The sequence below is a fragment of the Oncorhynchus keta genome, chromosome 22, assembly GCF_023373465.1.
Source record: "Oncorhynchus keta strain PuntledgeMale-10-30-2019 chromosome 22, Oket_V2, whole genome shotgun sequence".
NCBI classification, from domain to species: Eukaryota; Metazoa; Chordata; class Actinopteri; order Salmoniformes; family Salmonidae; genus Oncorhynchus; species Oncorhynchus keta.
Window position 1 is genome coordinate 44,111,229 of NC_068442.1, and position 26,190 is coordinate 44,137,418.

The 26,190-nt window shown below is 43.9% G+C and overlaps 1 protein-coding gene across 1 annotated transcript in view; it reads left to right on the plus strand.

Annotated features, from left to right (window-relative positions):
* The window catches only part of LOC118401541 (zinc finger protein GLIS1-like), a 202,686-nt gene that overhangs the window by 127,000 nt on the left and 49,496 nt on the right, over window positions 1-26,190 (plus strand). The window contains exon 5 of the mRNA XM_052475299.1: window positions 23,609-23,770. Within this exon, the coding sequence (XP_052331259.1) occupies window positions 23,609-23,770 (162 nt within the window). The remainder of the gene's footprint in view (window positions 1-23,608; window positions 23,771-26,190) is intronic.

A 26,190-nucleotide genomic window follows, 5' to 3' on the forward strand; every position in this document is an offset into this window, starting at 1 on the left:
AAAGAGAGAGACCAGATAGAGAGAGAGACCAGATAGAGAGAGAGACCAGAGAAAGACCATAGAGAGACCAGAGAGAGAGACAAGAGACAGAGACCAGAGAGAGAGAGAAACCAGAGAGTCCAGAGAGAGAGAGACCAGAGAAAGAGAGAGACTAGAGAGAGACCAGAGAGAGACCAGAGAGAGAGACCAGACAGAGAACAGAGAGAGAGACCAGACAGAGACCAGAGAAAGAGACCAGAGAAAGAGACCAGAGAGAGAGACCAGAGACAGACCAGACCAGAGAGAGACCAGACCAGAGAGAGACCAGGCCAGAGAGAGACCAGACCCAGAGAGAGAGACCAGAGACAGACCAGACCAGAGAGAGACCAGACCAGAGAGAGACCAGGCCAGAGAGAGACCAGACCAGAGAGAGACCAGAGAGAGAGACCAGACCAGAGAGAGACCAGACCAGAGAGAGACCAGGCCAGAGAGAGACCAGACCAGAGAGAGACCGGAGAGAGAGAGACCAGAGAAAGAGAAAAGAGAGAGAGACCAGAGACAGACCAGAGAGAGACCAGACCAGAGAGAGACCAGACCAGAGAGAGACCAGACCAGAGAGAGACCAGAGAGAGACCAGGCCAGAGAGAGACCAGACAGAGAGAGACCAGAGAGAGAGACCAGAGAGAGACCAGACCAGAGAGAGACCAGGCCAGAGAGAGACCAGACCAGAGAGAGACCAGACCAGAGAGAGACCAGAGAGAGAGAGAGACCAGAGAGAGAGACCAGAGACAGACCAGAGAGAGACCAGACCAGAGAGTGACCAGACCAGAGCGAGACCAGGCCAGAGAGAGACCAAACCAGAGAGAGACCAGGCCAGAGAGAGACCAGACCAGAGAGAGATCAGAGAGAGAGACCAGACCAGAGAGAGACCAGACCAGAGCAAGACCAGACCAGAGAGAGACCAGAGAGAGATACCAGAGAGAGACCAGGACCAGAGAGAGACCAGACCAGAGAGAGACCAGGCCAGAGAGAGACCAGACCAGAGAGAGACCAGAGAGAGAGACCAGACCAGAGAGAGACCAGGCCAGAGAGAGACCAGAGAGAGAGAGACCAGAGAGAGAGACCAGAAAGAGACCAGAGAGAGAGACCAGAGTCAGACCAGAGAGAGACCAGGCCAGAGAGAGACCAGACCAGAGAGAGACCAGAGAAAGAAACCAGACCAGAGAGAGACCAGACCAGAGAGAGACCAGGCCAGAGAGAGAACAGAGAGAGAGAGACCAGAGAGAGAGAGAGACCAGAGAGAGAGACTAGAGAGAGAGACTAGAGAGAGAGACCAGAGAGAGAGACCAGAGAGAGACCAGAGAGAGACCAGACCAGAGAGAGACCAGACCAGAGAGAGACCAGGCCAGAGAGAGACCAGACCAGAGAGAGACCAGAGAGAGAGACCAGACCAGAGAGAGACCAGGCCAGAGAGAGACCAGGCCAGAGAGAGACCAGAGAGAGAGACCAGAGAGAGAGAGAGAGAGACCAGAGAGAGACCAGAGAGAGAGACCAGAGAGAGAATGAGAGAGAAAGAGACAGAGAATGAACAACATCACAGCAACATCTGTAGATGAGGCAGACTTTGCCAGAGTGGATAATTTTGTCATGACACAGGCACCTAGAATGATTCACCTGCTGTGTTGTGGCATTGTTAAGACCCCATTGTTTGGTGGTACTGGCTTGATTTAGTCAGGTACGTGGACATCTTATTTACATTCGTCCCAGAGAGTTTTACACCCCTCCAGTGACGCTCTAAGGTCTCCAGAAAAGGATCCTGTACAACTTCAAACATGTGTTTCACATTTGATCAGTTCAGCTCTGGAAATAGTTTAACATAGATGTGAAAGTTTTATTCTGGATTAATAACCAGTGGTTTTGTTTCTGTTCAGAATTGGGTCTAAGTCTGGAGAATTTGTATTGTTTCTCCTGTCTTATGCCAGCTTTGGTATCTGTACTACCAGCAATATAGATTGTGGCACGTAGGACCGACCCTTTCAGATTGCATTCGATGAATAATGAAACCAAAATCTGTGTTGCAGATGTGCCAAGTTTTATATTTTAAAGGGATAAAGCCAAGATTAGATTAGATACACAAGTTGGTGCACCGATGGAATTGTAAATGGATATTGCACATGAAATAATATACTATCATAATGTAGTCAGCGCTCTCGTTTGAGTACCGTGTGCGGCCAGCAAGTGCCAGGCCCAGACTCATATTATGCCTAACATAAACATGTGTCTGATGACAAATGTCGAGAAAAATATTCCATAAATATGAAAGCGTTTACTGTGGAAGACCAATTATAATACTGGAATCTCACAATTCTCTGCAGTTGGCAGGTTACTTTTATCCAAAGTCCTTAAATGAATGTGTTTGCAGCCAGGCAGCAGAAGCAGTAACACAGATTGGTAGTTGATAGGGATTGACTTATTAAATATGAACATGGAACCACTTGCTGAAATGTGGATCTGAAGTGATTTATTGAGAAGTGAATGCTTGGAGATCTGCTGACATGTGAATGTGGGTGATATACTTGAACCTTGATAAGGACTGACACATTGAGCTCTGATTGCACAAGAGATATATCACAGCCAGCTGTAGCCCCACTTTGACGTGAAACTGGACTCCCGACATCCATAGGGAAAATAAAAGATGACCTTGGCACACTCAGGACTGCACAAACTCAGAGGGCACCATGGGCAGCAGTTACCCATAAGGCTCTAATGGTCTGGTCGTTCTTCAGCAGAGTGGCTGATGTCCACCTGCTGTTCACTGTTCGATCGCTTTCCGGGGCCAATTCATTCTCCATCTTCCCTCATCCGTTTGCTGGACTAGCGCTGGGTGGTGATCACAATGCCATCTTGACCTATTGGTCAGTTTTACAGCCAGTGTTTTCTCTCTGAATATCATGGTGCCTCTGGGGTCAAGGTGTTTGGTTTGGCAGCCCACGGCACCTCTGAAATGTTTATTTGTTGTCACATCGGCGTTATAGGGTGGCGCCTCAGCAGCTGTGTCAACTCTCCCTGTGTGGACAAGCGGGGGTTTGCCAAAAAGGGAGAAGTGTACTGAGATAGAGGGGTGGAGGGATGGTAGAGGTGGAGAAGGGTACTGAGATAGAGGGGTGGTGGGATGGTAGAGGTGGAGAAGGGTACTGAGATAGAGGGGTGGAGGGATGGTAGAGGTGGAGAAGGGTACTGAGATAGAGGGGTGGAGGGATGGTAGAGGTGGAGAAGGGTACTGAGATAGAGGGGTGGAGGGATGGTAGAGGTGGAGAAGGGTACTGAGATAGAGGGGTGGAGGGATGGTAGAGGTGGAGAAGGGTACTGAGATAGAGGGGTGGAGGGATGGTAGAGGTGGAGAAGGGTACTGAGATGGAGGGATGGTAGAGGTGGAGAAGGGTACTGAGATGGAGGGATGGTAGAGGTGGAGAAGGGTACTGAGATGGAGGGATGGTAGAGGTGGAGAAGGGTACTGAGATAGAGGGGTGGAGGGATGGTAGAGGTGGAGAAGGAGAGAGGGGAATGGTAATAAGGTTAGGGAGAGATGGATGATGCACGAGAGACCGACGTCAGAGCGACAGGCGAGGATGGCGAGGGGGAACATGAAGAGGTTGCATAGAGAAACAAAGTGAATTAAAACTTGGTATGAGTCGATCTTCTTTTACATCGATCAATCTGGTAGCAAAAGTATCAAAGTGATCAACTAATAAATAAAACAAGGAATTGAATAATAATTGCACATTTACCCGTCATAACAGCCATCTAATAGGTAGCTGAATCCATCCACTTGTATAACAGTCCCCCATTGTCTGTCTAAAGGAATAGGAGCTTTGTGCAGACAGGTGTGGAGAGGAGAGGAGAGGAGAGGAGAGGAGAGGAGAGGAGAGGAGAGGAGAGGAGAGGGAGGACGGGACAGGGGCGGATAGGAGAGGACGGGACAGGGGAGGATAGGACGGGACAGGGGCGGATAGGAGAGGACGGGACAGGGGAGGATAGGACGGGACAGGGGCGGATAGGAGAGGACGGGACAGGGGCGGATAGGAGAGGACGGGACAGGGGCGGATAGGATAGGAACGGGACAGGGGCGGATAGGATAGGACGGGACAGGGGAGGATAGGAGAGGACGGGACAGGGGAGGATAGGAGAGGACGGGAGAGGTCAGGAGATGGCAGGAGAGGATAGGAGAGGACAGGAGAGGAGAGGACAGGAGAGGACGGGACAGGAGAGGAGAGGACAGGAGAGGACGGGACAGGAGAGGATAGGGGAGGGGAGGATACAAGAGATGTGGAGAGGACAGGAGAGGACAGGATAGGAGAGGACAGGTGTGAAGAGGACAGGATAGGACAGGAGAGGACAGGACAGGTGTGGAGAGGACAGGAGAGGATAGGAGAGGATGGGACAGGAGAGGATAGGGGAGGATAGGAGAGGGGAGGATAGGAGAGGACGGGAGAGGTCAGGAGAGGGCAGGAGAGGACAAGTCAGGAGAGGATAGGAGAGGACATGAGAGGACAGGATAGGACAGGGAGGGATAGGAGAGGATGGGAGAAGTCAGGAGAGGGCAGGAGAGGACAGGAGAAGACGGGAGAAGACAGGAGAGGATAGAAGAGGACAGGAGGGGAGAGGACGGGAGAGGACAGGAGAGGATATGAGAGGATAGGATAGGAGAGGAGAGGACAGGGGAGGACAGGAGAGGAAAGTAGAGGAAAGGATGGGAGAGGACGGGAGAAGAGAGGATAGGAGAGGACGGGGGAGGAGAGGAGAGGACAGGGGAGGACAGGAGAGGAAAGGATGGGAGAGGACGGGAGAAGAGAGGATAGGAGAGGACGGGGGAGGAAGGGACAGGAGATAACAGGAGAGGATAGGCGAGGAGAGGACGGGAGAGGCGCTGGGGGGATGGAAGCAAGTGTGAGTGAGAGGTCCTGGACAGATTGAGCCCAGGGTGTCAGAGAGGGGAGAGAGGAGGCTGCTCTCAAACCGGTCATAGACAATACTGTATAGACTAGGAGTAACATCATTCCAGCCGCCGGCTCAAAGGACATATCGTGTTTAGGATTTTCACTGACGTCCCCCCACTCTGTGTGGTTCAAGTTACGGGGAATAGGTCTATAATTAATGCCTTGATTGTCTACTAATGGACATGGTACCAGGGCTGTGTAATACACTCTAATTAGCTATTAGAAATGGTTAGGGCAGTCAGAGTAAACACAGAGACAGTTATCAGAGGAAGATATACCGCTCAAGGAAACACAGTCATGGCCCACCAACTGAATAATCAGGTTTTAAAATGCCGTTAAAATGCCTCTCAACTAATGAGTATTCACAAGAGTAGAGATAATAAATGATTTTTTTGTATCCAAAACCAGTCTTTCTTTCCCTTTGGTCATTGATCTAACCAGAGTATTAAGGCCTCAGTAAGACTCTGGCTGTAACCAATAGACAAGCCCTCCAACTGAACTTCTCACAATCTCAAATGGACTGACATTTCAGAAATATTGTTGCTTTTTTGTGGAAACTGGTCATTTGCCTTGGAAATGGACAGTTGCAGTTGAATGCTAACATTGACATTTTAGTATACTCAAAGGCAGATCGACCAATGTTTTACCTAGTCAGCTCAGGGATTCGAACCAGCAACCTTTACGGTTACTGGCCCCATGCTCTTAACCGCTAGTCTACCGGCCGCTAACGGTAAAGGTCAACAGATCAGCAGATAAGGCATATCCTTTTCACTTCTATGAAAGAGAGAAGGGCTGTACTATACTATGGTATGAGTGTGATCCCACTTTCCATTTTCACTTCTATGAAAGAGAGAAGGGCTGTACTATACTATACTATGGTATGAGTGTGATCCCACTTTGCATTTTCACTTCTATGAAAGAGAGAAGGGCTGTACTATACTATGGTATGAGTGTGATCCCACTTTGCATTTTCACTTCTATGAAAGAGAGAAGGGCTGTACTATACTATGGTATGAGTGTGATCCCACTTTCCATTTTCACTTCTATTGAAGAGAGAAGGGCTGTACTATACTATACTATGGTGAAAGAGAGAAGGGCTGAGTGTGATCCCACTTTGCATTTTCACTTCTATGAAAGAGAGAAGGGCTGTACTATACTATACTATGGTATGAGTGTGATCCCACTTTCCATTTTCACTTCTATTGAAGAGAGAAGGGCTGTACTATACTATACTATGGTATGAGTGTGATCCCACTTTGCATTTTCACTTCTATGAAAGAGAGAAGGGCTGTACTATACTATGGTATGAGTGTGATCCCACTTTGCATTTTCACTTCTATGAAAGAGAGAAGGGCTGTACTATACTATGGTACGAGTGTGATCCCACTTTCCTCTTTCTTTCAACCATGTTTCACAAACCCAGCGATGCCCTGATCACCAGGAAATCACATCTTAGCTCTCTAATGTCATGCAGGGCCTGGAAGCTGGTACACATGTGAATGCAGGCTCCTGAAACTCAGCAGGTTAAGTGTTTCCATGAAGACTTGACTTGACTGTGTATTCTGGAGCCAAACTTACCCAAAGTAGTTCTATAGCAACAAGGGTACAAATCCATCATATTCCTCATCGATCTACATAAAAAGAGCTAGGAATCATCCCAAATGGTACCCTATTCCCTTTGTAACTTTTTACCAAGGCTCATAGGGCTCTGGTCAAAAGTAGTGCACTACATAGGGAATAGGGTGCTATTTGGGATGCAACCCTAGCTAATGGGTCATTATGCTGGATGCCTCATTTAGTCATCATAGGAATGCTTCCTGTTATAGACGGTACCATACACAATCTGCCCCAAACTATGCAGGCCGGCGTGAGTACAAAATGGCTGTTTGGAAACAATTTCTTGAGTCATTTACAGGACTACTTCCTCCCACCAATTTATCGGCTGAGCAAGCTATCGCGTCGGCAGCGCTCGCTCACTCAGCGCTCGTCCACTAACAGTCCTGCCTTAGTTAATCTCTTCTGGTGTGTACTTAGTGTACGTCTCACCATCCATAAATCAAGTGCTGTGAGAGTTTTAGCTGAGGATAAGGGGGAAAGACGCAAAATAAAAACTAAGTACACAGTGTGTGAATTCATCTACATCCAGCATCGAGAAATGGAAAGGAGAAAATAAATCAGCTCCTATCTTTGATTCAAATTAGGGCCCCTATTCGCAACAGATGAGTCTGGCTGCTCAAAGGCGTCCTGCTTGGCTGTGGAAATGATATGTGTAAACTATGTAATGTGAATGTTTTAGGGAAGCTGTCTTTAATTTGGTACCCTGACGAAGTGCATGAGAAACCTGCCTCTCCTTAGCTGTCTCGTTGAATCATACGGATATAATTTCATCCATTTACGTTTGCTGTAGTTGCCACGGGGCATTTGGAAGTAGGCAGATTAAGCGCACATGTTTCCCCGAGCCGCAGCCTGAGCACTCCACTCTAGCCTCCCTCCACCGAACAGATCCTGAAGTTGTGGCGCTTTTCCTCGCCCGGTCAGTGGATAAAAAGGCATCTTGTGATAAACAAACACTTTCAGCACCTGCTTTTTTCCAGAATGGAACAATACTGAAAAGTAACCAGTATCATTGTTTTATTCTTGGTTGGTGGTGTGTTGGATTCCCAGATTTGTCACAGGAAATCAGTTAACTTTATTAGAAGCTTAGGCAATTACGGAACCTTGATGCATTAGCTAAAACCAATCAAAGCGGAAAACTGGTGGGCCTCGTTTAGGCCTGAAGTACCTAATGCTTTTACAAAAGGCCCTCTCAACATAAATTATAGTGGATTTCATACTAGTTAGCAGCCAAACGTTTTAATCCCATTAGTCAGAAGCTAAGAAGCCTCCCATTGGTCAGAATCTGAGAAGCCTCCCATTAGTCAGAAGCTGAGAAGCCTTCCATTAGTCAGAAACTGAGAAGCCTCCCATTCCTCAGAAACTGAGAAGCCTCCCATTAGTCAGAAGCTGAGAAGCCTCCCATTAGTCAGAAACTGAGAAGCCTCCCATTCCTCAGAAACTGAGAAGCCTCCCATTAGTCAGAAGCTGAGAAGCCTTCCATTAGTCAGAAACTGAGAAGCCTCCCATTCCTCAGAAACTGAGAAGCCTCCCATTAGTCAGAAGCTGAGAAGCCTCCCATTAGTCAGAAACTGAGAAGCCTCCCATTAGTCAGAAACTGAGAAGCCTTCCATTAGTCAGAAACTGAGAAGCCTCCCATTCCTCAGAAACTGAGAAGCCTCCCATTAGTCAGAAGCTGAGAAGCCTTCCATTAGTCAGAAGCTGAGAAGCCTCCCATTAGTCAGAAACTGAGAAGCCTCCCATTAGTCAGAAGCTGAGAAGCCTTCCATTAGTCAGAAACTGAGAAGCCTCCCATTAGTCAGAAGCTGAGAAGCCTCCCATTAGTCAGAAGCTGAGAAGCCTCCCATTAGTCAGAAGCTGAGAAGCCTCCCATTCCTCAGAAGCTGAGAAGCCTCCCATTAGTCAGAAGCTGAGAAGCCTCCCATTAGTCAGAAACTGAGAAGCCTCCCATTAGTCAGGTGTGCTCCCTCTCCGGCCTCTTGTTCAACAGGCTGCTTGTTATGGCTCACACCTGTCACCATCATCACTTCCCTGATTATCTTCCCTTTATATGACACTCCCTTTGGTTCCTTCCCCAGGCCTCATTGTTTCTGTTTCATGTCTGTGTGCTGTTAGTGTTTCTTGTTTTTGCATTACGTTATGTTTATTTTACTAAAACACTCCCTGAACTTGCTCCCCAACTCTCAGCGCACATCGTTACAGAATGACACCTCACCTAAGGGAAGCATCAAGGAGCGATTGTTATTTTCTTTGTTTCGGTGGGAAAGACGTCGGGTTCGGGAGCCGCTACAGGCTCTCATGCCTCAGACAGATCGCCAGGCTCCCCTACCTCCGCCGGTTCGTCAGGCTCTCATGCTTCAGCCAGATCGCCAGGCTACCCTGCTACAGCCAGCTCGTCGGGCTTTCATGCTTTCACCGTATCGCCAGGCTCACCTGCTTCCACCAGTTTGCCAGGCTCTCATGCCTCAGACAGATTGCCTCAGCCGGATCGCCAGGCTACCCTGCTACAGCCAGCTCATCGGGCTTTCATGCCTTCACCAGATCGCCAGGCTCCCCTTCTTCCACCGGCTTGTCAAGCTCTCATGCCTCAGCCGGATCGCCAGGCTCCCCTTCTTCCACTGGCTCGTCAAGCTCTCATGCCTCAGCCGGATCGCCAGGCTCCCCTGCCGCAGCCAGTCTGTCAAATTCCCGCGCATGAGCCGTCGTGACCAGTCCGCTCCTGATCCCCGGGATTGTCCCTTTGGTTGGCGTCCTGCGGCTGGAGCGGAACGCGCCGTGGAAGGGGTACCGTTACATATGCGCTCTCTGGCACACTAGGTCACCATGCTCCTGCGTCTCAGCCGGACTCAGCCGCGCCTCAACAGAGGTGACCGGTCTGCTCCTGATCCTCAGGATCGTCATCTTGGTCGGCATCCTGCGGCTGGAGCCGCGCGTCAGGGAGGAGTACAGTCACAATTGCTCCCTCTCCGGCCTCTAGGTCACCAGACTGCTCGTTATGGCGCACACCTGTCACCATCGTTATGCGCACCTGCACGTCATCAGACTCACCTGAACTCCATCAGTTCCCTTATTACCTTCCCTATGTCTGTCACTCCCTTTGGTTCCTTCCCCAGGCGTCATTGTTTCTGTTTCCTGTCTGTGTGCTGTTAGTGTTTTCTTGTTTTGTATTATGTTCTGTTTATTTGATTAAAACACTCTCTGAACTGTCTCGCAGTGCACATTGTTACTGAAGCTGAGAAGCCTCCAGTCAAACGGGTGGTGGTGGTGAGAGCAGGCCAGAAACAGGACAGTGTCCTGGTGTTCTAAGCTAAACAGGAGGATTCCCCCATGTCAGCAGCAACACCGAAGACTATAGCTGTAGAGAAAAGAACTTTAGAAAGTTATTCCTCACAAAAAGCTAATTGAGATGAGGCCTTTGCTTACATGACCTCGGACCTAGTGAACCTCTTGAGAAAACTCTTTGTTTAATCTCTTTCTCCCTCTCTATTTCTCCACCTCTTTCTCAAGGATTTCTATCAGAATCCTGTCTGAGATGTTGTCAGCGGCAGCTTTTTTCATCTCCAACGCGGCGCAATAAACGGGCAGTGTGTTTCGATCCTCTCCAGCATATTCAGCTAGGCTCTTTCTAATGCGCTCTCTTTTGGAGGTTACCGATACACTGTGGCCATTTAGGTGGCCAACTGTTTGGGCTACTCTCTGCCAGTCAGGAGTCATTTCCCATGAAGGCCTCAGGTGCGCTGAAACTCCACAGCCCAGTTCTCTGGGCCCATAAGATGTCTGCTGTGATTGACTGCCGGCCCCTCAGCCATGTCAGAACCCCCCGTCACCCCAATGTTTACAGAGCTGCCCAAGCAGTCCTGTGGGATGGTGTCAAACGTGGCTCAGGCCCTGCTCACTCGCTCCCTTCGTGTGCTTATCGAGCCTGTTTACCTTAGAACCAACCATTCAGAGGGGAAAGCCAAACATGTTTAAAGCAATTAATGTGATTAGCGTCTAAACTGTTTTCACAAATAATAATATCAAAGGTGTGTTCAGGAGAAGCTGAAGCTCTGGTTTCCACACCTCGGCTGGCTCCAGGCCTCCCCACCCATACCTCCCTCCTTGTCCTCCTATTTTACTTCTATGCTCATCCATTTTTCTGAAAAATAAATAAAATTATTTGTTATTTATTTTCGCTCCTTATAAAATAGCTCTGAAAGCTCTCACACAACAAAAAAGTATGCTACACATCTTCAACCCAAGTCAGTCTTGCTTTAGCCAGAGAAGACGTTGCTTTTGCCAACGTCTTCTCAGCAAGCTACTAGACCATGCACAGTAAATGCTTTGAGTCAGTAAACCAATGTCTTGTGAATAATGTGCCCATGCCCAGCGGTGGTAGTAGAGGCTTCTGGTACTGCACTATGTAGGAAATAGGCTGCCATTTGGGACACTGTGCGCTAATAGCCGTCTCTACACGATTATCACACCTTTCTCCAGAGACCCATAACTCTAATTTAGCCTTCAATTCGTATTACGCTTAAGAAAGCGATAAAAGACTGATTATGTCCCGTCTACATAAATATTTGGCCCGTCAATAAGGGCTGTATTTGTTTTTAAATTCAATCGTTCGGACCCCATATTTCAAGAGTCAGCATGGTACATATCTGTCAGGACTGGCATGCCAGTATAGACGGCTTCTTCTCTGGGATTTGATTAAAACTCCACCTCCTCTTTTCAGTCCTACACATTTTGATGACCCTGCCTCTAGAATAATACAGTTCCAGTTTGTATTATGTGGTCTGACACTTTTAGATGTTTTCCAAGCCCTCAGGTCAAGGGGGCCTGAGCAGGCACACTTCTCTGCCCTGTGTTGATGCAGCAGGGTGGGCTGGGCATCATGGACCACCCATCTCCTGACATGGTGAAATGTAGTGTGCACTACATGTACACTATACCGTACACTACATACCAGATCGTGTGACATTGGTTCTCTGTTTCTGTGGGAAATGTTTCCTTTCCCGCTCTGCATTGCGATTGACTGCCACACTGTGTATGTTTGTGTGTGTGTGTTCATGTGTGTCCCTTCGTATGTGACATAGAAGATCCTCAAGCACTTACAAACGATCCTGCTATCCAAACATCAACATACAAGACCAGAAGATTCCTTGGTCTCATCTGACTCACAGAGTCATCAGCACAGAAGCTCTAAGCATCCCCATAGAGACTTATGTTTCTGTTGTGATAAGTGGACTGCTTAAAGCGCTTACACACAGACACACACACACACACAAACCAGGTCATTCTACCCACCTCTACATGGCAGGCTTAGGTTTCTCCCTTATTAAATGGATCAGGGCCTGTGAGTAGAGAGCCCTGCCTGTCCTAGCTGTGAATATGGTGTCCTGTCTGTCCTAGCTGTGAATATGGTGTCCTGTCTGTCCTAGCTGTGAATATGGTGTCCTGTCTGTCCTAGCTGTGAATATGGTGTCCTGTCTGTCCTAGCTGTGAATATGGTGTCCTGTCTGTCCTAGCTGTGAATATGGTGTCCTGTCTGTCCTAGCTGTGAATATGGTGTCCTGTCTGTCCTAGCTGTGAATATGGTGTCCTGTCTGTCCTAGCTGTGAATATGGTGTCCTGTCTGTCCTAGCTGTGAATATGGGGCCTGTCTGCCCTAGCTGTGAATAGAGGATCCTGTCTGCCCTAGCTGTGAATAGAGGATCCTGTCTGCCCTAGCTGTGAATAGAGGATCATGTCTGTCCTAGCTGTGAATAGAGGATCCTGTCTGTCCTAGCTGTGAATAGAGGATCCTGTCTGTCCTAGCTGTGAATAAAGGATCATGTCTGTCCTAGCTGTGAATAGAGGATCCTGTCTGTCCTAGCTGTGAATAGAGGATCCTGTCTGTCCTAGCTGTGAATAGAGGATCATGTCTGTACTAGCTGTGAATATGGTGTCCTGTCTTTCCTAGATGTGAATAGAGAATCTTGTCTGTCCTAGATGTGAATAGAGGATCCTGTCTGTCCTAGATGTGAATAGAGGGCCCTGCCTGCCCTAGCTGTGAATATGGTGTCCTGTCTATCCTAGATGTGAATAGAGGATCCTGTCTGTCCTAGATGTGAATAGAGGATCCTGTCTGTCCTAGATGTGAATATAGAGTCCTGTCTTTCCTAGCTGTGAATATGGTGCCCTGTCTGTCCTAGATGTGAGTGAATATAAGTCCGTTTAGCATTTCGTAGCTTCCACACATAGTCTACAAGCCACTGACGCAGACCTTTGGAACATCTACATTTTAAGAAATCAAATAAATCCCATGTAATATAGCCTACACCTTCACCATGTATTTATTTTAGACAGGTCCAAAGAAGCATGATATGAAGAAAATGTAGTCTATTTCAGAAGAACAGAATAGCATACTCTGAGTTGTCCTTATGTGAGGTCCTTATGTGGCTATGCCAAATGGCTGTGGGCTACACTAGTTCATTTAGCAGACAAGATTTGCTTAGAATTCTGTGGCATTATTTTATATTATTTAATAGTATGAAGAATACGATTGAACAAAGCTGAATAAAATAGAAAGGATATTTTCTCCAAATGATTTGAGAGAGTGTGCACATGCTGTTATTCTGTGTTGAGAGGTTAATAAAGAAATAGGTGCTCCTATATACTTAATACATTTTATTTAACTTTTATTTAACTAGGCAAGTCAGTTAAGAACAAATTCTTATTTACAATGACGGCCTACCCTGGCCAAACCAGGACGACGCTGGGCCAAATGTGCGCCCCCCCCCCCCATGGGACTCCAATCATGGCCGGGTGTGATACAGTGATTTAAAGATATTATTTTAACTTTCGTTGTTCTACAAACGTTGGGCTATATGTTTGAATTGTTTATATATTGTAAGGCTGCATGATGCGACTCTAATGATGATTTGAAAAAAGTCCTTTGACTTGCACAGGCTGTACACACTTCATCAGTCTCTCATTCACAATTTGACAAGCATTTGATAATGCCTCAAATTTCACAGCAGCATCCCCTTTGTTACCGTAATGCACCCTAAAAAAAAAACATTTTGCGGCCAGTGGCCGTTGTGCCCTTGGCCTGGAGTGTTGCGTTGTGCCCTTCTCCCTGAGTGCTACAGGCTTCGAAGCGCATCTCACTCTCATGGCTCTCCATCTGGTGATAGTCTTTCTCACAGGCTACAAGTGAAGACATCGGGGACGCAACTGTGCATTCCAAGGTGCATATTGAAGATATTGGAAGAACTGTACACATTTACTTTTCGTCAGCCAACAAGACGAGTCGGCCTAACAAACAGCAGAAGCACTAGCCTCTGTCAATCTACTATCCCCCATGCTACAAAAGTCGACCTATTCTATTCTGTGCAAGAAATAAATATTCCAAACATAGTCTGGGACAGTTGTGGAATGCAATAGATCCCAAATTAATACAACCACTAGCATCCAACATTTTGGGGGGGGAAATGTTGCTGACATAACAGATGTTTAGCTTAAAATGTTAATAAACTATTAGGCTTTTTCTTCACATTACCAGCGCAGCAATGCGCACATAGCAGTACATTAAGCACGGAAGTTCCATTAGCAGGAAGTGACTGCAAATGTGATTATGCATGTAATGTTTTAATTATAAAGGTGCATTTTTATGGTGAAAATTATCTTCCCAAATTTGAAACTTAATGTGCTTAATTTTTTGAAGTTATTTGGCCACTTTAAACCTATCGCCACATAGCACTCACTTCTGTCATCATGAAGTGATTTTAGAGGCTGTTTAAGGATCATATCATCTCTACCTTACCTGACACTCTAGACCCACTTCAATTTTCATACCGCCCCAATAGATCCACAGATGATGCAATCGCAATCTCACTGTACACTGCCCTATCCCATATGGACAAAAGGAATACCTATGTAAGAATGCTGTTCATTGACTATAGCTCAGCCTTCAACACCATAGTATCCTCCAAACGCATCATTAAGCTTGGGGCCCTGGCTATGAACCCCGCCCTGTGCAACTGGGTCCTGGACTTCCTGATGGGCCGCCCCCAGGTGGTGAAGGTAGGAAACAACACTTCTACATTGCTGATTCTCAACACAGGGGCCCCACAAGGGTGTGTGCTTATCCCCCTCCTGTACTGCCTGTTCACCCATGACTGCTTGGCCACGCATGCCTTCAACTCAATCATCAGGTTTGCAGACAACACAACAGTTGTAGGCCTGATTACCAACAATAATCAGACATCCTACAGGGGAGGAGGTGAGGGCGGAGTGGTGTCAGGAAAATAACCTCTCCCTCAACATCAACAAAACGAAGGAGCTGATCGTGGACGTCAGGAAAAAGCAGAGAGTGCATGCAACTATCAACATCGACGGGACCGCAGTGGAGAAGGTGAAAAACTTAAAGTTCCTCAGCATACACATCACTGATGATCTGAAATGGTCCACCCACACAGACAGTTTTCTGAAAAAGGCGCAACATCAGGAAGCTTAAGAAATTTGTCTTGGCCCCTAAGACCCTCAAAAACCTTTACAGATGCACAATTGAGAGCATCTTCTCTGGCTGCCCAACGCAACACAGGGGGCACACTGCCTGCACTCCAGGACACCTACAGCACCCGATGTCACAGGAAGTCCAAAAAGATCATCAAGGATATCAACCACCCGAGCCACGGCCTGTTTACCCCGCTATCATCCAGAAGGTTAGGTCAGTACAGGTGCATCAAAGCTGGGAGAAGAGACTGACAAACAGCTTCCATCTTAAGGCCATCAGAATGTTAAGTAGCCATCACTAGCCGACTACCACCTGGTTACTCAACCCTGCACCTTAGAGGCTGCTGCCCTATACACATTGCTAGTCAAATGTCTGGACACACCCACTCATTCACCCACTCATTTTCATTGTAGAAAAATTGTGAAATAACACATGGAATCAAAAAAGTTTGAAACAAATCAAAATATATTTTATATTTGAGATTCTTTAAAGTATCCACACTTTGCCTTGATGACAGCTTTGCGCAAGCTTGGCATTCTCTCAACCAGCTTCATGAGGTGGTCACCTGGAATGCATTTCAATTAACAGGTGTTCTTTGTTAAAAGTTAATTTGTGGAATTTATTTCCCTTTCTATGCATTTGAGCCAATCAGGTGTTGTGACAAGGTAGGGGTGGTACATAGAAGATAGCCCTATTTGGTAAAATAACAAGTCCATATTATGTCAAGAAAAGCTCAAAAAAGCAAAGACAAATGACAGTCCATCATTACTTTAAGACATGAAATCAGTCAATCCGGAAAATGTCAAGACCATTGAAAGTTTCTTCAAGTGCAGTCGCAAAAAACATCAAGCCCTATGATGAAACTGGTTCTCATGAGGACCACCATAGGAAAGGAAGACCCGAGAGTTACCTCTGCTGCAGAGGATAAGTTCATTCGAGTTAACTGCACCTCAGATTGTAGCCCAAATAAATGCTTCACTGAGTTCAAGTAAGAGACACATCTCAAAATCAACTGTTCAGAGGAGACTGCATGAATCAGGCCTTCATGGTCGAATTGCTGCAAAGAAACCACTACTAAAGTACACCAATAAGATTAAGAGATGTGTTTGGGCCAAGAAACATGCGCAATGGACATTAGACCAGTGGAAATCTGTCCTTTGGTCTGATGAATCCAAATTTGAGAATTTTGGTTCCAACCGCCGTGTCTTTGTGAGACGTAGAGTAGGTGAATGAATTATCTCCAGAAGGAGAGTGGTGGAGTGCTGCATCAGATGACCTGGCCTCCACAATCCCCCGACCTCAACCAAATTCAGATGGTTTGGGATGAGTCGGACCGCAGAGTGAAGGAAAAGCAGCCAACAAGTGCTCAGCATATGTGGGAACTCCTTCAAGACTGTTGGAAAAGCATTCCAGGTGAAGCTGATTGAGAGAATGTCAAGAGTGTGCAAAGCTGTCATCAAGGCAAAGGTGGCTACTTTGAAGAATCTCAACTATAAAATATATTTTGATTTGTTTAACACTTTTTTGGGTACAACATGATTCAATATGTGTTATTTCATAGTTTTGATGTCTTCACTATTCCTTTACGATGTAGAAAATAGTAAAAATAAAGACCCTTGAATGAGTAGGTGTGGCCAAACTTTTGACTGGTACTGTACATAGAATCACTGGTCACTTTAATAATGGAACACTAGTCAATTTAATAGTGTTTACATACTGCTTTACTCATTTCATATTTATTTACTGTACTCAATTCTACTGTATTTAAGTCAATGCCAATCCGACATTGCCCATCCTAATATTTAACTATATTCTTTTACTTTAGATTTGTGTGTATTGTTATGAATTGTTAGATATTATTGCACTGTTCGAGCTAGGAACACAAGCCTTTCACTACACATGCAATAACATCTGCTAAATATGTGTATGTGACCAATAACATTTGATTTGATTTGAAAACATATAGGCCTATGGGTTAGGCTACATGAGGTGTGCGACTATGATTCGAATAGGTGCAAAAAATAGTCTGTTTCTTATGCTGGGCAGCATTCACAAGTGATAATATATCATTCACAAATTAGAGGCTAATATTGTCCCCATCAGACTATTGTTGATTTAATCTTGTCTTTACCATATACTAAATAATACATGTGTGAAATTTGTTTTGATTTAGAATGGACCATTATCATGCACCTGTCTCGAAACTGGGGCAGGGGAAAAATACATGTCATCTATGCACTTAAATAGTGAATGGAGGATGCTTTTCCCGTGGTTCATTTTCATGCCAACCAGGTAGGCTATACTCCTGTTGTAAAGGTACACAATGTGCTTAATATTAGAAAAGTTGAGAAATAAATATAGTAGGCCTAATCTATAGAAAGCTCATGGTCTCCTCCTCTTTTTAGTAGAGGCCATCACATAGCCTATAGAAATGGAACACAACATGAGCTCATGGGCTCTAATGAAGTGTTTGATTAGATTTTCGATTACCTTTTGCATTGATGTCAGAGTGATTAGAAGGACAATAGAGTGCTGAGTACCAGGCAGTTAGCAAGTTTGGGAGGCTACTAATGACCATCAGCAGCATCAGAGCTTGGAGAAGCCTAATTACCATGACTAAACAGTCACGTAGAATTTGACTGCCTTCATGACTTGTGACATCCGGTGTGGCGGTAATACGGTTACCTCAACAGCCCTAGCTGTGAGTGAATAGAGGGACCTGACTGTCCTAGCTGTGAATAGAGGGTCCTGTCTTTCCGAGCTGTGAATAGAGGTCCCTTTCTTTCCTAGCTGTGAATATACTGTAGGGCCCTGTCTGTCCTAGCTGTGAGTGAATAGAAGGGCCCATGTAAGAACGTTGAGCCCAGATCAGGACTGAAGTCCCATTAGAAGAATGGTGTCTCTCTCCTTGGGTGTAACCCAACACTCCCCAACCTTCCCCAGTGCACGTGCACACACATACATGCACACACAACGTGTGTGTGTGTGTGTGTGTGTGTGTGTGTGTGTGTGTGTGTGTGTGTGTGTGTGTGTGTGTGTGTGTGTGTGTGTGTGTGTGTGTGTGTGTGTGTGTGCGTGTGTGTGTACTTTTCTCACCCCTGATCGGGTAGGTGGGGCCGGCAGAGGTAGGCGGGGTCAGTAGAGCCCTCAGATTGAGTAATATGTTAGGGTTAGGGTCCGGGCAGAGCCCTCAGCTAAGGTAACAGGTAAGTGATTGTACAGGAAAGGGCCCTGATGCAATGCTCCTCAGTGGCTCCAAAGCCTCACATTGTGTGGGCCATCCATGGCAGCCTTGACTGATATTGATGTTAGGCTGACCATTGGCGCGTGTCACTGAGAATAGTTAAGGTGGATTAACCGAGCGAGATATGTCTACTGTACTTTAGCAGTGTTTACGATACCACTGTTTACTGTGCTGTACTGCACTGTATTACTGTTTAATGTGCTGTACCACTGTTTACTGTACTGTACCATTGTTTACTCTACTGTACGACTGTTTACTGTACTATAATGTACTGTACTGTACTGTACTGTACCACTGTTTACTGTACCATTGTTTACTGTACTGTACCATTGTTTACTGTACCATTGTTTACTCTACTGTACTACTGTTTACTGTACTATAATGTACTGTACCATTGTTTACTCTACTGTACTACTGTTTACTGTACTATAATGTACTGTACCATTGTTTACTCTACTGTACTACTGTTTACTGTACTATAATGTACTGTACCATTGTTTACTGTACTACTGTTAACTGTACTGTTCTACTGTTTACTGTACTATAATGTAGTGTACTGTACCACTGTTTACTGTACTGTACCATTGTTTACTGTACTACTGTTAACTGTACTGTTCTACTGTTTACTGTACTATAATGTAGTGTACTGTACCACTGTTTACTGTACTGTACCATTGTTTACTGTACTACTGTTAACTGTACTGTTCTACTGTTTACTGTACTATAATGTAGTGTACTGTACCACTGTTTACTGTACTGTACCATTGTTTACTGTACCATTGTTTACTGTACTGTACTACTGTTTACTGTACTCTAATGTACTGTACCACTGTTTACTGTACTGTACTACTTACTGTTTACTGTACTATAATGTACTGTACTGTACCATTGTTTACTGTACTGTAATACTGTTTACTGTACTGTACTACTGTTTACTGTACTATAATGTACTGTACTACTGTTTACTGTACTGTACTACTGTTTACTGTACTATAATGTACTGTACTGTACTACTGTTTACTGTACTGTACTACTGTTTACTGTACTATAATGTACTGTACCACTGTTTACTATACTGTACTACTGTTTACTGTACTATAATGTACTGTACTGTACTACTGTTTACTGTACTGTACTACTCTTTACTGTACTATAATGTACTGTACTGTACTACTGTTTACTGTACTGTACTACTGTTTACTGTACTATAATGTACTGTACTGTACTACTGTTTACTGTACTGTACTACTGTTTACTGTACTATAATGTAGTGTACTGTACCACTGTTTACTGTACTGTACCATTGTTTACTGTACTACTGTTAACTGTACTGTTCTACTGTTTACTGTACTATAATGTAGTGTACTGTACCACTGTTTACTGTACTGTACCATTGTTTACTGTACTACTGTTAACTGTACTGTTCTACTGTTTACTGTACTATAATGTAGTGTACTGTACCACTGTTTACTGTACTGTACCATTGTTTACTGTACCATTGTTTACTGTACTGTACTACTGTTTACTGTACTCTAATGTACTGTACCACTGTTTACTGTACTGTACTACTTACTGTTTACTGTACTATAATGTACTGTACTGTACCATTGTTTACTGTACTGTAATACTGTTTACTGTACTGTACTACTGTTTACTGTACTATAATGTACTGTACTACTGTTTACTGTACTGTACTACTGTTTACTGTACTATAATGTACTGTACTGTACTACTGTTTACTGTACTGTACTACTGTTTACTGTACTATAATGTACTGTACCACTGTTTACTATACTGTACTACTGTTTACTGTACTATAATGTACTGTACTGTACTACTGTTTACTGTACTGTACTACTCTTTACTGTACTATAATGTACTGTACTGTACTACTGTTTACTGTACTGTACTACTGTTTACTGTACTATAATGTACTGTACTGTACCATTGTTTACTGTACTGTACTACTGTTTACTGTACTCTAATGTACTGTACTGTACCACTGTTTACTGTACTATAATGTACTGTACCATTGTTTACTGTACTGTACTACTGTTTACTGTACTCTAATGTACTGTACTGTACCACTGTTTACTGTACTATAATGTACTGTACTGTACCATTGTTTACCGTACTGTACCAGTGTTTACTGTACTACTGTTAACTGTACTGTTCTACTGTTTACTGTACTATAATGTAATGTACTGTACCACTGTTTACTGTACTATGCTATTGTTTACTGTACTATAATGTACTGTAGACTGTTTACTGTACTGTACGATTATTTACTGTACTACAGTTTACTGTACTATAATGTACTGTACCATTGTTTACTGTACTGTACTACTGTTTACTGTACTGTACCACTGTTTACTGTACTGTTCTACTGTTTACAGTACTGTTCTACTGTTTACTGTACTATAATGTACTGTACTGTACCACTATTTACTATACTATACTATTGTTTACTGTACTATAATGTACTGTAGACTGTTTACTGTACTGTACAATTATTTACTGTACTGTACTACAGTTTACTGTACTATAATGTACTGTACCATTGTTTACTGTACTGTACTACTGTTTACTGTACTGTACCACTGTTTACTGTACTGTTCTACTGTTTACAGTACTATTCTACTGTTTACTGTACTATAATGTACTGTAGACTGTTTACTGTACTGTACGATTGTTTACTGTACTGAACTACTGTTTACTGTACTATAATGTACTGTACCACTGTTTACTGTACTGTACTACTGTTTACTGTACTGTGCCACTGTTTACTGTACAATAATGTACTGTACTGTACCATTGTTTACTGTACTGTACCATTGTTTACTCTACTGTACCATTGTTTACTGTACTACTGTTTACTGTACTGTACCACTGTTTACTGTACTATAATGTACTGTACTGTACCATTGTTTACTGACTGTACTGTACCACTGTTTACTGTACTGCACTGTACTGTACCACTGTTTACTGTACTGTACCACTGTTTACTGTACTGTACCACTGTTTTCTGTACTGTACTGTACTGTACCACTGTTTACTGTACTGTTCTACTGTTTACTATACTGTACTACTGTTTACTGTACTGTTCTACTGTTTACTGTACTACTGTTTACTGTACTGTTCTACTGTTTACTGTACTGTTCTACTGTTTACTGTACTGTTCTACTGTTTACTATACTGTACTACTGTTTACTGTACTGTTCTACTGTTTACTATACTGTACTACTGTTTACTGTACTGTTCTACTGTTTACTATACTGTACTACTGTTTACTGTACTGTTCTACTGTTTACTATACTATACTACTGTTAACTTTACTGTTCTACTGTTTACTGTACTACTGTTTACTGTACTGTTCTACTGTTTACTATACTGTACTACTGTTTACTATACTGTACTACTGTTTCTGTACTGTTCTACTGTTTACTGTAATATATAATAATATAATATAATATATGCCATTTAGCAGACGCTTTTATCCAAAGCGACTTACAGTCATGTGTGCATACATTCTACGTATGGGTGGTCCCGGGAATCGAACCCACTACCCTGGCGTTACAAGCGCCATGCTCTACCAACTGAGCTACAGAAGGACTATACCACTGTTTACTGTACTGTACTGTTCTACTGTTTACTGTACTGTGCTACTGTTTAATGTACTACTGTTTACTGTACTGTACTGTACTGTACTGTGTTGTACTGTATTTATTATGGATTCCCATTAGCTGCTGCCAAAGCAGCAGCTACTCTTCCTGGGGTCCAGCAAATTTAAGGCCGTTTATACAATTTTAAAACATTACAATACATTCACAGATTTCACAACACACTGTATGCCCTCAGGCCCCTACTCCACCACTACCACATATCTACAGTACTAAATACGTGTGTGTGTGTGTGTGTGTGTGTGTGTGTGTGTGTGTGTGTGTGTGTGTGTGTGTGTGTGTGTGTGTGTGTGTGTGTGTGCACATGTGTCTGTGCCAATGTTTGTGAGGCTTCACAGTCCCCACTGTTCCATAAGGTGTTTTTTATCTGTTTTTTTAAATCAAATTTTACTGCTTGTGTCAGTTACTTGATGTGTAATAGAGTTCCATGTAGTCATGGCTCTATGTAGTACTGTGTACTCCCATAGTCTGTTCTGGACTTGGGGACTGTTAAGAAACCTCTTGTGGCATGTCTGTACCATGGTTTACTGTACTGTAATGTACTGCTGTTTACTGTACTGTAATGGACTGCTGTTTACTGTACTGTACCACAGTTTATTGTACTGTACCACAGTTTACTGTACTTCTGTTTACTGAACTATAATGTACTGTACTGTACCACTGTTTACTGTACCACTGTTTACTGTACTGTACAGTACTACTGTTTACTGTACTGTACCACTGTTTACTGTACTATAATGTACTGTACCACTGTTTACTGTACTATAATGTACTGTACCACTGTTTACTGAACTGTACTGTACTACTGTTTACTGTACTGTACCACTGTTTACTGTACTATAATGTACTGTACCACTGTTTACTGTACAACTGTTTACTGTACTGTACTACTGTTTACTGTACTGTACTGTACCACTGTTTACTGTACTATAATGTACTGTACCACTGTTTACTGTACTGTACCACTGTTTACTGTACTATAATGTACTGTACCACTGTTTACTGTACTGTACCACTGTTTACTGTACTGTACCACTGTTTACTGTACTACTGTTTACTGTACTATAATGTACTGTACCACTGTTTACAGAACTGTACTGTACTACTGTTTACTGTACTATAATGTACTGTACCACTGTTTACTGAACTGTACTGTACTACTGTTTACTGTACTATACTGTACCACTGTTTACTGTACTATAATGTACTGTACCACTGTTTACTGTACCGTACTACTGTTTACTGTACTGTACCACTGTTTACTGTACTATAATGTACTGTACCACAGTTTACTGTACTATAATGTACTGTACCACTGTTTACTGTACTGTACCACTGTTTACTGTACTACTGTTTACTGTACTATAATGTACTGTACCACTGTTTACTGTACTGTACTTTACTACTGTTTACTGTACTGTACTACTGTACTATACCGCCTTCATCTCATATTGATCTACTTTTCTTCCCCTGTCTCTCATCCTCTCTATCCTCTCTCCCTCTCACTCTGTCTCTTTCTCTGTGTTTTCCTGCTTGTGTGTGTGTGTGTGTTCGTGTGTGTGTGTGTGCATGTTCTCGTGTGTGTGTCTATCCATCTATCCTCTCCTAACAGTTTGAGGGCTGCAACAAGGCCTTTTCCCGCCTGGAGAACCTAAAGATCCATCTACGGAGCCACACGGGGGAGAAGCCCTACCTGTGCCAGCACCCCGGCTGCCAGAAAGCTTTCAGCAACTCCAGTGACCGGGCCAAGCACCAGCGCACTCACCTAGACACGGTCAGCACACATGGAGACAGTCTCCACTGGTTCTACTCTCCTCTACTCCCACGGCCTCTCTGCTGTAGATCATAGATCATGTCTATTAGAAAGGGTTAGAGTCATAGTTCTATCCAGTCATGAACACTTACAGGTACCCTAAAAGAAGTGGAATGGGGTGATGTTGATGTTTGAACTCTTTAAAAAATATGTATTTTACCTTTATTTAAATTGGCAAGTCAGTTAAGAACAAATTCTTATTTACAAAGACGGCCTCCCAAAAGGCAAAAGGCCTCCTGCGGGGACGTGGGCCTGGGATTAAAAATATCAAATAAATTTAAAAATATGGGACAAAACACACATCATGACAAGAGACACCACAACACTACATAAAGAGAGACCTAAGACAACAACATAGCATGACAGCAACACATGAAAACACAGCATAATAGCAACACAACATCACAACAACATCATAGCAACACAACATAGCAGCAGCACAACATGGTAACAGCACAAAACTTGGTACAAACATTATTGGGCATAAACAACAGCACAAAGGGCAAGAGGTGATCTGGTTTGTTATAGAAGTGCCGAGCACCACATGTCCAACCCTGGTTAGAGTGTATGTTGAGGCATCCGTAGAGTAGTATCAAACTTTTTGGTTTAGGATATTTGATGCTGCTACTCACATCATTGTAAGAATTGTACACATTAAAGCGTTAGTGCCTATTACCAAGCTTAAATGCCCGTTTCCATTGCTTGACAGTATCAGTTCTACTTGCACATTTATCTTCTGCACATCTATATCTCCAGTGTTTAGTTGCTATATTGCAATTATTTCGCAACTATGGTCTACTTATTGCCTTACCTTCCTTATCCTACCTCATTTGCACACACTGTATATATACTTTTTCTATTGTATTATTGACTGTATGTTTGTTTATTCCATGTGTAACTGTGTTGTTGTTTGTGTCGCACTGCTTTGCTTTATCTTGGCCAGGTCGCAGTTGTAAATGAGAACTTGTTCTCAACTAGTCCATCTGGTTAAATAAAGGTGAAATAAAAATACAAATTATTGAAACCTGAGTCAGTGAGTTACACGCCATTCTCAATCACCCCACACTCCTTCCCTCCGGTGGCAGGACATGCTACGCATCATTTAAATATCCCTTGCATTATGCCGCGTTCAGAACAACTGGGAGCTCGGGGGGGAAAAACGATTTGTTTTGAACGGTCATCCAACTCAGAATTCCAAATTGGGAAATTAGGCCTCTTTCTAGAGCTCCGACTTTCCGACCTTAAGATCACTGACGTTATGATTTGACCTCGTTTTTTCCCGAGTTCCCAGTTGTTCTGAACGCGGCATTAGTCTGACGCGAGTCACGGTAAGTCAAATAACCAGCCGTTAGTTTAGAGGGGAGTGTTCTGCCTCAGACTTGTCTCTCTGCTACAGAGGGGAAAGCAATGGCTGTGTATAAAGGAAAGGAACGCCTGAGTCAGCCACTACTCACTTGCCTTGTCTGTCACTCCTCCAACGTCTAAATGTATCAGAATCCACAGGCCTCAGCCAGCCTTGAGCCACCCAGCCTCACTACCTTATGTATGTATACACACTGCCAATTACACAGCCATCCCAGAAGCTGATGGCCGCGCATTAGCGCCCTGCCGAGAGTCTAATTTCGCCGCCTGCCACCCTGCCAAACGCACTTTAGTGAAAAAATAATGTTAAACTGTAATGATATTTATACTAGACAGAAGTTTTCTTGTTTTTTTCTCTCTCGCTCTTTTCTCCACTTGTGGGTCTGTGTTGGGGCAGCGTTGCGTAGGAATAACAAACAGGACGGAGATTAGTGGTGCTGAGAGCGGCTTGGAATAACGTGTATTTACCGAAAAAAGCGAGGTACGAACTGAGAGCTAATAAAGAGGCGTATCGCCTTTCACTTTAAAGGCTGCCTTATATTCCACTGTACAGAGAGAGAAAAAACAAGGGGAAAATCTCTATCAAGGGGCTACATGCAGTATTTTCTTTGCTAATATTGTGTGAAGATGAGGACATGTAATGACACTGCTGTAGTGATGTTGCTTTGGTGATCACATTTAGTGCCCCTCACATCTTTTGGTGCAGTTTGCACTAACTTTACTAGACCTTTATAAACCTTATAAAGAATGTCATCTTTAGAGCACTGAAATGCTGCTTTATATTTGGTTTCTTGTAGTAGGCTACTTCAAAAATGGAGAAAAACTTAACTCCTTCGAATTGTCTCTTCTCTCTCTTTCTTATTCCTTCTCTTGCCTTCAATTTCTTCAGTTACTCTGTGTATTCTCAGCTGAAAGGTAGGAGTCTATGTTTGCTGTCTTATTTCATCAGATTTCATTCCTGTTGTGTCTGCATTTTTGTTCTTGATTTTTTTCCCGTATTATTTTGCAAAATAATCAAA